Raw genomic sequence first — 13154 nt, forward strand, 5'->3', positions numbered from 1 at the left:
TCCTTAAAAATATATATATATGTTTTACCCTGCCGGGTATCGCCCTACTCCAGGAAGAGCTGTGCTGTCTGTATTGTGGGCAGGTGGAGTGAAACCTCTGGCATTCTGTGCTAATGTTGAATTCATGAAGAAGGTTTACAGTTGACTGGTAATGCCATCATTGTGCTGGGTTTGCTTGGAAGCCCATTGTCTGTCTGCCTCTTGACTGGAGGCTGTGTAGTCTGCACATGGTGCTGTCCATGGTGCTGAACCAGCAGCAGCAGCAGCAGCAGCAGTAGGCTGGCCTCAGAAGCATCAAGGCAGGGGCATGCTGCATGGGTGTGACAGCAAACAAACACACCCTGAGCAATAGAACACAGTAGGATGAGGGTTTGCAATTCAATACCTTTGCATTGTTTTAAAAAAAACAATGTAGGAATATTTTCTGGTATTTTTTGCTTTTATTAGACAGTTTTAGACAGAGATTAAATGGGGCAGAGAGGGGAAAGACATGCAGAGAACGTCCGTGGTCTGCTGCGATGAGGACTGAGCTTAATGGGGGTTCATTTATTTAGTTGGCACTGAATTAGTCTGTGAGTCTGAATGCCACCTGTTGAAGAAGTGAGTGTGTATGGACTCCATATTTTCTCACTGGTGCAGATTTAAGATACTTTCTTAGGAAAATGTAAATGTTAATACACCCAACCCAAACCCGTAAAAGGCAATGAGTTTTATGGGTGTTGCAATTCATTTGCATAAAGATAATAACCTCCATTACTTTATAGTCACTGGATGGTTACCCATGGCGCTGAGCAAACATTTATCACACATTGATTTACCCTGCCCTTATTCTGATTCAGAGCAATAATGTAACGCTGTGGCCCTGGTTAGCTGGAGGCCTGCTAGTTGGAGTCCATTGGCCAGCTTCCTCTCACTTTTACCAGGCAGAGCGGTAACGGTCCTGAGGGGACGTTGGAATGGTGCTGCTAATGACACTACAGCTCTGCAGAGGAGGGAGGAGGGTCCAATAATCTCCATCAATCTGTGTTTAATATCTAGACATACTGTAGTGCAGAAATGTTGCTCATTGATGAAGGTTCCAACAGGCTCTTGACTCTGGCAGAATATTGTATTTTTGATCTGACAAGAAAGTAAAAGATAAGATCCGTGAACTTGTTTCTGTGTGGGAATATGAATACAGCTAGCTGACCAACTCGTTAGTATACTGAGATTGAAAAGGGGCATTCCGCCAAATGTACGCATTTAGTTCAGTTATTTGTAATGAGGAGTACTATGCCCTTTTGAAATTCGAAAACGTCTTCTGTGGCTCTGAAGCAAAGCTTTCAGAAGTCTGAAAAAAATAGAAGAAAATAGCCCTGGTGAGGATGTCTCTGGGCTTGTGACTTAAAAAATGGAACAGTAAGTCTGCATTATAAATTAGGGCTGTGGAGTTGAAGAGATTCCAGTATTAATGATGGTGGCGGTGGGGGCTGAGGAGGGGGGGATTTTCTGTGAAAGCCACTATTCTATTAGGGTTTCATTATGGGAAATATAAGATCCAGTATTACCCATTCTGCAGATTATAAAATAGGATTTCTCAACCTCTGCTGCTTTGATTCTGACCATTTTTGTTTTCCAGACCTGTGTCTCGTGAACGCCCCTATGGAAATACATGACTACATCCACTTTAAGTATCACTCTGTACCCAATTCCATACTATAAGTAATTGCTATATTCCAACCTTTTATTGTATACTATTTATACCAGTTAGTCTGCCATACATGAACATGCTTTACCTTTACAAACAACACACTGAAAAACAAGCCTTGTTAATAAGCACACTGACTGTTTATCAGTAGATTAGACACTTTTCTTGTGTGAATATGTTATTTAGTCCAAATCTGCTTAGTATGTATGCAGTATTGATTTTGGACCTTGACCATGTTGTGCTGCATTGCATTGTGGTACGTTAGATTCCTTCTGGCGCGATAGAGAAACACTTTTATTCTTGCTGATTGTAGCCGTTTGTGGATGTCGCACGTTTATGTCTTAAACGGTTGGAAGAAATACGCACACCAACAAACACTCGAGCAGTAATTTATGTGTTTATGTGTCCCAGTATGGATTTTTCCATTTGGGTCTGGGGTTTTAATGGCATGGTTGGTGTTTGCATGTGTTGCGATCTGTGAATTTGTTTCTTCCCCCTAACAATTCCTTAACACTCTCTCACTCCATTTGAGTACCTGATCCTGGCCACCATTATAGCAAACTGCATTGTGCTGGCCCTGGAGCAACACCTACCGGCCTCCGACAAGACACCCATGTCAGAGCGATTGGTGAGTAGCCAAGTGACTTCCATGCTCTGTTGATGTTGTTACTGCATTGAAACATTTTTGTTGTTGTCAACATCGTGTGAATAACTGATACACAGCCTAGGCAATGTAAACTGGTAGGCCTATGTAAACAAAGGGGGCCCGCTGTATCTACCAACCTACCCATCCAACATCCTCCCCTAGGGTGTGTGTTAACACTGACAGGTCAACGGAAGATTGTGAGGAGATATATTCTCTGATTTATGACAACAAGAATTCTCCAGAATCACTCACTCCACCTTTTTAAATGACTTATCCTAAAGAGTTGGTTTCAGTTTGCGACGCAGCTGAAAGAAACATGGTGGAATGGTCTTCTGTTGACTCTGACTGCTGCTGCAATCAACGTATGGACTCATGCTGTGCTTTATTCAATCCTTCCCTCCTTTTCTAGTCCAAACGCTCATGGATTTGTACACTTGCATGAACAATCCTTTTTTTCTTGATTTTTCCTTCAATCTTGTAGTGTCAGATCGTGTCCATCCTCCTAGCAATGCAGGTTAAGTAGAACCCTACACAGATACCTTTGATCACCCCCCCTTGTGTGTAATTACCTCAGTTACCCCTACTGCGCCCTCCCCCCCACCCAAGATCCATGTTAAATCCTTCCATTAAGAGAAGCCATGTGCTGTGAAAGCTTCTGTCCAATCAAAGAGCTCTGTGAAGAGGGAAATGTCACTCCCCGAGGTATGGAGCCTCCCAGCTGTGCACGCTTACATTGATCAGCTCCCGGTGATGGGCGTAGAAACACTGTCCCATAGACATACTGTAGAGTTTATGATGTAATAAAGGGAACTGATGTGTCTTTTAAAACTATGTAACTGAATTATTATACCCAGCTATTATCTAGCCCCCAATAAACATGCTGGAGACAAATGAAAAGGTCTTCTTTATTCTTGTCAGTGAGCTGCTCTCACAATCATTTTTATTAGCCACCTAGTCATGCCATTATTTCCTCATTCAGCCAAAATGAGAAAAACACATCAACATTTCTCAGAACCCAAGGCGATTGTTCAAATTGCTTGTATTGTCTGAGCCACTGTCTAAAACACCAATTGTGTTCAGATTATTATCATATATGACAAAGAAAAGTAACAAGTCATCTCATTTAATCAACAAATCCTTGTTGCAAAAATCATCTACACATGAGAGGCTGGAACCAGTAATTTTCTGGCCTTGTTGTTTGAGAAAAAAATCTAAAAAGTTGCCAATTATGGATAGATGTTGATGACTAATCATTTCAGCTGTAGTCTTAACCCTTTCTTGAATCCTCCTTATACTCTCCTCTTTTTTTTCCACAACAGGACGACACAGAGCCCTACTTTATTGGAATATTTTGTTTCGAGGCCGGCATCAAGATCATCGCCCAGGGCTTTGCCTTCCACAAAGACTCCTACCTACGTAACGGCTGGAACGTAATGGATTTTGTGGTGGTCCTTACAGGGTGAGTAGCAACAGCCTAATGGCTTCTACAGCTGCAAACTGATGGGGCAGCAGACATTAATGAGGGGAGGGGAGTGCTCTGCTGTGTGTGTGTGTGTGTGTGTGTGTGTGTGTGTGTGTGTGTGTGTGTGTGTGTGTGTGTGTGTGTGTGTGTGTGTGTGTGTGTGTGTGTGTGTGTGTGTGTGTGTGTGTGTGTGTGTGTGTGTGTGTGTGTGTGTGTGTGTGTGTGTGTGTGTGTGTGTGTGTGTGTGTTGATCAATAGAGCCCGGCCAATCCAGATGGCAGGGTGTTTTCTTCCTGTCTGAATAAAAGGGAGTCTGGATGAGGTGGTGTTGTCTAAATTAGACGGGGCAGGGAACCAGGGGGGGAAATGATTGGGTATATTGAGTGCGGAAATGACTGCAACACAGGATTTCTGGGAAATATTTTATTGCTTCTGTTGCTCACATTCGCAAAATGACTGTGTATTCAAACCATGTTATTACCAGCGGTTACATTTTTTGCCATTCCTTTACTTAGAATCATTTTACGTTTTTTTGAAGGGCTGTTCAGAGCTCATTTCACACCGTTTCAATATGCTGTGTTTCAGTGCAATAACGACCATGTGATTGTTGACTGACTTCCATAGCTTTCAAACATAATGGATGTTTCTTCAAGCTTTGAAAGTTTGCAGCTAACCTTTATGCTCAGCTGAGACCTACTGTAACATTGGGGGATTACAAGCGAGGGGAAGGGGATGTCAAACAGTCGCAGCCCAGTGAGATACGGGCTTAAGTATGGAAACATTTTGACTTGGGATGCACATTACTAGTTGGTCAAACGTTTAAACCACTGCCTCAGTAGTCGACGGCAGACACACTAGACCGTTAGTCGTTTATTGCCCATCACTTGAACATAAATTCTGTAGGAATGAACGAGTGTGTGTAGGCCTATCGGTGTGGGCTTGTAAAAGAGGGCAAGAGAGAAAGAGATAAAAAGGTGAGAGCAGCACAAAACAAAGCAAAAAAGGTTTTCTTGACCACTGCCTAAAGGCCCGCTGTGATGACTTGTTTGTCAGCCGTTATATTAATAATAAACAGTGCGCCGCACATTACAACAGCATTTACATTAACGGCTTGGTAATTATCTTAAAGAATGTCAAGGCTGAAGGGCTCCTAAAGCCTTTACATTGTGCTTGGTTTTCAGTCTACTCGACTAATCTAAATTAGAACTTCCGTTTAAACCAGGGGTGTCCAAACTACGGCCCGAGGGCCAACTGCGGCCCGCGGCCCGCTTTTTATTGGCCCTCGGCCGATTTTAAAAATATAATGTAATATGGGCCTTTGAATTATTATTATTATTATTTTAATTTTTTTGGGGCATTTATTAGTTAACCCACTAGTGCAGGGGTGTCAAAACTGACTGATTGGCCCGTGGCACATTTTAAAAATATAATGTAATATGGCCCTTTTAATTTTTAAATAATTTAAATGCACTCATTATATTACAGAGAAATACACTCACCGGCCACTTTATTAGGTACACCTGTTCAATGGCTTATAAAAACAGAAAGCTATTCAGCCAATCACATGGCAGCAATTTAATGCATTTATGCATTTAGACGTGGTCAAGACAATGTACTGAAGTCAAACCGAGCATCAGAATGGGGAAGAAAGGGGGTTTAGGTGACTTGAACATGGCATGGTTGATGGTGCACGGCAGGATGGATCCATACTTTCATGTTGTTAACGCCAAATTCTGAACCTGCCATCTGAATGTCGCAACTGAAATCGAGACTCATCAGACCAGGCATGATTTTTCAATCTTCTATTGTCCAATATTGGTGATCCTGTGAGAATTGTAGCCTAATTTTCCTGTTTTCAGCTGACATGAGTGGCACCCGGTGGGGTCTTCTGTTGCTGTAGCCCATCTGCTTCAAGGTTGGTTGTGTTTTGCATTCAGAGATGGTATTCTGCAAACCCTGGTTGTAACGAGTGGTTATTTGAGTTACTGTTGCCTTTCTATCATCTCAAACCAGTATCCCAATCCTCCACTGACCTCTGACTTCAACAAGGCATTTTACGTCCACACAAATGCCGCTCACTGGATATTTTTTTCTTTTTCGGACCATTCTCTGTAAACCCTAGAGATGGTTTAGAGTGAAAATCCCAGCAGATCAGCAGTTTCTGAAATACTCATACCAGCCCTCCTGGCACCCTCAACATTGCCATGTTCAAAGCCACTTAAAACCCCTTTCTTCCCCATTCTGTTGCTCGGTTTCAACCTCAATAAGTTGTCCCGTCCAGGTCTACATGCCTAAATGCATTGAGTTTCTGCCATGTGATTGGCTGATTAGTTATATGTGTTAACAAGAAAATTAACCGCTGTACCTAATAAAGTGGCCGGTGAGTGTATGTCCCATAAAAGAAAAAGAGCACCAAGCCCATCCCAGAGGACCCTGCATAATATTTTATTTTAAATTAATATTGTTATGGAAAATCCATGTGTCCTTCTCCAATAGCTTCTAATTTATCTGACAGTGTCTCCATTTGTTTTCATACAAAATTCTTCAGCTTTAGCCTCTTAATTTCCCTCTCAAAGTGCACCAGATTCATGCATTTCACTTTAAAAACTTACAAAAATCTCCCGGGGGGGGCATACCCCCGGACCCCAATTGGAGGGGCGGGATCTCGGCTGGCTACTATTTTCATCCAGCTGGACATTGGATGCAAAAGCAGAAAACACTGGGTGAATCAATGGCATTTAACAAGAGGGGGAATGTACTGTATCTGTTTAATGTGCAAGTAAAGTGTTGCCGTGAAGAAGGATTACAATTTACGAAGACAGTATGAAACTAAACATCAGAGCAGCTACATGTCCTGATAAATGTGTTATTTTTGCAAAGTGGCCCGGCCCTTCGTAGATTTTTTTGTATGTGGCCCTCAGTGAAAAAAGTTTGGACACCCCTGGTTTAAACGTTGGGGAAATGAATTGAAACGTGCATACCTCATTTTGATCCGATAAAAAAGTAATACAAGTAATTTCTTAATATATATCACCCTTCCCTCACATCACATTACATTGCCAACAACATAGAAATCATGGAAGTGTTGTTTTTTATAGGATCTGAACTCTACTGTTATGCCATGCTTTGGCCCCAGTGGTCAACTCTCATATCTATTGAGTTCAGTTTCCCAAAGCTTCAAATCCTCTTTTTGTTGTGGAGCTTACACAGCTTTGCCTTCCCATCACTAGTTTTCAAGTAGCGGAGTTGTGTTCGTCTTACAGCTACAGCTGCTGTAGGGATTGAAACAGATTTAATTATCAGACTTTCTAGATTAATAAATGTCCTTTTGGTCACAATACAACCATTTAGTTATTGGTTCATTCTGTAGAAATGCAGGGCCGGCTTAAACATTTTTGCTCAACCAGGTTTTTTTTAATTTTTTATTACTCGTTGGCATTTTTATGCTTTATTAGACAGCTTAGGAGAGACAGAGATGAAATGAGGCATATACAGGGATAACACGCAGAGAACGACCACAAGCTGTATTCGAACCCGTGGTCTGCTGCTACTGAGGACTGAGCCTCTATTGGGGGGGGGGGGGCACTCTAACCACTACACCACGAGCGCCCCCTGCTCACCCAGTTGTTAACTCCTTATCTTATACTATGATCTCAAATTGTCTGTGGAACAACAAACAGAGAGCATCCCCTTGGTATTGGAAGAGATAGCTTGTATGGCAGTTGATGCTGTTGCCGCGGGGGATGGAGAGATGGAGAGAGTTGGGGGTTGTTGTGGGCTAGTGACGGAGGATGCTGTTACAGCTATACGCTCCCTGGGCGCTCTGTGCTTCTACCAGGGGAGGGCCCAGCCTCTGTGGCATAATGATACACAGATTTATTTGGCCCATCTATTGGGGCTTGAGTCAGGAACCTGATTGTAATAAACAGAGCCAACGCCAATTCCCCAAAGCCTTCATCAACGGCCCCACCCCTCCCACTGGAAGTCACTGAGATGTGTTCCTGTTGGCTGGAAAAGTAGGGGATGTGGAACATGAAATAAATAACATTCACTAGAACGAGCCTGGTTTTGCTGGAATGACGCAAAGTGTGTGTGTGTGTGTGTGTGTGTGTGTGTGTGTGTGTATTATGCATCCTTAGGGGTCTGTCCCCGGATAATATCAATGTTTTTGTATGTGATATCCGCTTTACTACCAACCATAGTATTTGAGAAGTTTTCTTTTCTACCATTCAGGCAGCAATGGGTTTCCATTAATGTCACTAGTTTGAAAACAAAAGTGCCGATTGCCATCTTGTTTGAGTTACAATGAAAATGATGAAAAAGTAACCTAACGTTTTTTTTTAATGCATATCAACCTGCATTTTACAGCTGTATATTTCCACATCATAGATTTGACGGCACTAGTAACAAATGTGATGGATTACAAATGATAAAGCAGAAGACTAGGGATCTTTATGTTTCCATCAGACAAAACTAAAACACATCAATGAACCCCATTGTTACACTGGGTGACATGTTCTTTCATCAACATGGACACACACAGTATAGTTATAATTCGCTATCAGTGATTCAGGTATGGGAAATGCCAGATCATTCAACCAGACTTGTAAACATTTTAACATTCTATCTTGTTCCAAAACTATTACAGAAAAAAAACATGAACATAGTTGAGGGCATATATTGAGTGGTAGAAAATAAAATTTGCCTTCCAGCTCTGTTCACTTTTAACCACAACAGCTGCTAAAGATAACTGTATTACAGCTGATGTTGCATATACAGTATGCCTGAATACATAAGTAAATACTGGGCAATACATAGGCAATATGTGTACATTTGCAATATCCATCTGTTGGTGTCTTATTTCTTCGGTGTGGAAAATATTTCCTTGTATGGTGTCAAAAAACGCACAGTTGTTTAAGATAGTTGCCAGGAACATGTCTTTGTCTCTATGTTTGGGTAAGTGTGTGTTTGTGTGCGGGTGCTGGTGTGGGTGTGCGTGTGTGTGCATAAGTGCATGTATGCAACATCTGATCTGAGCTAAGCATGCTGAGTTGAGAGGTGAGGGTTATTGACAAGTTGTCAGGGCCTATGCAGCCAGAGCCTCCTCCAGTGTGTGTGTGTGTGTGTGTGTGTGTGTGTGTGTGTGTGTGTGTGTGTGTGTGTGTGTGGATGGGAGCGGCCCAAGCAGTCCTTAATTGAATTGGAGCTGAGCCCTCTGACATAATAACCATTACTGAAGGGACGAGTTGTGGATAGAGGCCATTACAGCAGCAGCAGCCTGGACATCTTATCACTGAAGGCTAGAGCCATGATGTTGTAGGGTAGATACCGGATCAGTCATATAGTGCATGTAGCTGAATGCACATACATATACAGTATATATACTGTAGTTGGACACACTAAACATGCTTGTGCACAGTGCACCCAAGCACACACATGCCAACAAATCACTTCTCTATGATGATGGCCATTTCCTGCAGGATGTGCCTCTGTATTGCAATAAGCATTAGCAAAATGACTCACTGATTATCCATTGACTACACAGCTCATTTGGACAGACTTCAAAATATCTGCCAGCCAGCTAGCTCAGCAGCCTGCTTGTAATATGAACACTTACATACAAAGATAGGGAAACCATACTGTTGGTATGCAACCACTTCAACATAAGGGTACAACTGTTGTATATAGCTATTATTACACTTTTACAATCACCAGTCTACAACTTAATAGTACTGAATGATTTTGATTTAAAACGTATGTTGTATACGTTTTACCGCAATGGCATAAATGACTTTATTAACATGTGTTTTCACCTGTACCTACTATCTGCAAGTTTTTTTTTTTTTTTTTTTTACATTTATTTTAGTGGTTTTGTAGTTTTTTACATACGGACAAAAAAACAAAATAAGTAAACACCTTATTAAGTATTTATGCCAACGTCTAAAATGTTAGCAAACAGTTGCCGGTACGCATTCAGCAGACACAGCAACGTTAGCATGCATTGAGAGTCATGTTTGTGTTTTCACCCAATGCATATGAGTCCAATTTTAAAGGTGTGGTAAGCAATTCTGAGAATGTTTGTTGACAAAATCACCCTTTGTCAAAATCAGTGAATATCTCCTCACGATCTGCTTCCTGTCCATACTGTGAGTGTACTGAATACAATTCTTGTGTTAATACACAGCTTAGGCTCTGTAAACTGGTATGTAAACGAAGGGTATGCAAACAAAGGGAGCCCACTGTAACACGTAAACATGCCTGTTTACAGAGCCTAAGCTGTGTAGTCACTCCAGATTTACTTTAAACACACTCACAGTACCCACAAGAAGCAGATTGTGAGGAGATATTCAAATAATTTGACAAAAGATGACTTTGTCAATATTTTCCAGAATAGCCTACAGCAGGGGTGGCCAACCAGTCAGAGACTAAGAGCCACATTTTTTACTGTGTTACTGCAAAGAGCCACATCGTACACACGGGTACACATGAACATCCCCCCATCCCTTCCTCATACACGCACACACACACACACACACACACACACACACACACACACACACACACACACACACACACGCACACACAGACCTCTGCTCAGTCAGATTTACTGTAAATGTCACAACCAAAATGATAATGCAGTAACGGCCTTAACTATGTTTCACCCGTTTCAGTTGAATTTTGTATTATTATTATTTTTTAAATAAATAATGCTTGTGCCCCTGGGCTACCAGGCCCAGGGGCACAAGGGCTCAAGGGGGCCCTAAGCTAAGGTACTGATAACTTTACATGTCTTATAGTCAAAGAGCTCAGTCACTCATGTCAATAAAAGGTTCCAAAAAGGAATAGCCTAAATATAAGGAAATAAATCATCATGGGCCCCTCAACTAGTAGGGGAGAAATACAAAAGCAATTGTAAAGCAACAGCATTATTAGCTCTGTCTTAGGGGCTTCATGAGGGGCCTCTAAGGCCCCCACACATACAGGAATAAACTTTCTATGTGTAAATTCTATACTGTTCATAAAAAGTAGCTATCCACCCTTTATCTGTTGAAATGGGTCTCTCCATCATATAACATGGGTCTGCAGACCAATCTACTGTTTTTGCAGTTGCAGAGTAAAGGATGCTGCCTGCTTAAGAAAAATCAGAAAAATAATGTTCCTTCTGCAGCTCAAGATTTGATTTAGCCTCTAAATTTTCCTCTCTAAGTGCATCAGATTGATGCATTTTACTTTAAAACGGTACACATTTTCTTCCAGTGTGCAATGCCCCCTGACCCCCAACAAGGACCAGGGTCCCTCCCACAGTGTCCCAAAATCATCTGGGAAACACTGACTTTCTTAATATGTTTTTTGCCAATAATTGTATGTATCTGTGCGGAAAAGTCAGTGTAACTGACTGGATAGGTAGGAGTGGGGGGGCCCTTTGAGAGTCTTGGTCCAGGGGCCTATTCTCTCATACTCCGTCGAAGAACCAACTGGATTCCACAATCTTTTTAATTTTCGCATTATTTATTAAAAAAAAAAAAAAAACGGGGGGCCCCACACTAGGACTTGAAACGGGCCCCCAGATCGTTAAGGCCGCCCCTGTGATAATGACAGAACTGGACTCCTACAGTACTAAGACGACAGGCCAGTAATTTTCAACAATGAACATTGTGTGCACTGCCTCACACACAAACTCTCAGTTCAACTAAGTCCACAAACAAAAATATAACAATTTACAATAGCGTTTTTCTCTTACTATGCATGTTGCTTAGTGGGACTTACTTTTAGCATGGAGTGAGCTGAAGTGGCGCTGAAGATTTGAAGCCTTGAAATGCGCTAATGACGCCTGGCATATAAGGCAGAATGGCTTGGTATAACGTTCAACAAAAAAATATAAACTCTCCCACTCTGTTTCGGAGCGAACTTGACACAAATTGTTTACTCACGGAAAACCTCCCTCCAAGCTGAGCGGAGAGTTTTAGGTTGCGTCCACACCAAACGTTTGCGAACGTTATGTTGCGTCCTCAATTAAACATTTGCGAACAGGCATACACATACACATTAACAAAATAAACAATTAAATGATAAACAACATGTAAAACGAACGTAAGAGCCGCATGAAACGTTTGCGAACATGCACACACATAGGCCCACACAAAAAAAAAGTAAAGTAAAAAAATAAAAAATTATAATCACAAAATTTGATAGAACTGAAGAGCCGCACGAAGCAAGGCAAAGAGCCGCATGCAGCTCGCAAGCTGCAGGTTGGCCACCCCTGGCCTACAGCACCTTTAACTCTACTAAGAGACATATTTAGTGTTGGAAAGGTAGCGTACGATGGACATATCTTTCTATTTTTCCCCACATTTTTGCTGCTGTCAGATGGTACTGGAAAAGGAAACTTTACAGGAGCTTAACAGGCCATAAAGAAAAACCTTGGGCAAACATTAAAAGTGGCTCAAAAACCTCCACAGAGTGATAGAGTTGGACGAAAGTGTCCCCCCCCCTTTCATAAGTATATTTCAATGATCTGGTTAACTGTGCTTCTTCTCATTACAGATCTCATTTTCATTCAGCCTTTGCTGTATTCATTCATTCAGTATTTTCCCTGGCTTTCCTAGAAGGCCCTTATTGTTAAATCCCAAGAAAGGGAGGTGAACTCTACTGGGTATTTTAGCTGTTATTTATATAAGAGGAGATAGTGCCAGTCAGGACACAGTAAGAGGAGGAGAGAGAGAAAGAGAGAGAGTTTCCAGGGAGAGTGTAGAGAGTGGTGCTTATTATTATTCTGGTTTGCTGTGTGTCTGGTCAAGCTTGTGTCTCTGCCTCTTCTATGACAGGCCTCCTCTCTCCCTGTGTTAAATGGAACAATATTAACCCAAGATGTTTTACGTAGCGTCTGTCTGCTGTCAAACTGCATTGTGTAGCTCAGTAACATCCAGTAGCCAATTATCAGTGAACAACAAAAACAAGAAAGCAACGAAATAGTCCGAATTTTGCTTTCCAGCAATCAATAGAAAACATACACAACCGACATTGCATGGTTCCTGTCTGTTACGTAGTACATTACCAACTAAAACGATTTAGATAAGATGAAACAAGGGGTTAGCTCATGTTTACAACCTTATCTGATTGTCTGATCAATAATGTATAGGCAGATATGTGTGAGGCAGTCCAGGGGGCCGTCTCATTCTAACACCATTAGCATTTTGAACATTTGCCATGGATTGATCCAGGCGGCACGTTACACATATCTTTGCTCCCAGGTCAAGAGACCCTGCAGTGGGCTGTATGAACGCAGGAGCCAGCCCTCCACCACCTCCACCATGTTCCAATAAGATGTAGGCACTAGGCAGTTTGCTGATACGAGCATA

The 13154-nt window shown here is 41.8% G+C and overlaps 1 protein-coding gene across 1 annotated transcript in view; it reads left to right on the forward strand.

Annotated features, from left to right (window-relative positions):
- The window catches only part of cacna1ba (calcium channel, voltage-dependent, N type, alpha 1B subunit, a), a gene marked incomplete at both ends in the record, with an annotated part of 119839 nt that overhangs the window by 1227 nt on the left and 105458 nt on the right, over positions 1-13154 (forward strand). The window contains 2 exons of the mRNA XM_080048645.1: positions 2220-2315; positions 3653-3792. Of these exons, the coding sequence (XP_079904771.1) occupies positions 2220-2315; positions 3653-3792 (236 nt within the window). The remainder of the gene's footprint in view (positions 1-2219; positions 2316-3652; positions 3793-13154) is intronic.

The sequence above is a fragment of the Ammodytes marinus genome, assembly GCF_949987685.1.
Source record: "Ammodytes marinus genome assembly, chromosome: 2".
NCBI classification, from domain to species: Eukaryota; Metazoa; Chordata; class Actinopteri; order Uranoscopiformes; family Ammodytidae; genus Ammodytes; species Ammodytes marinus.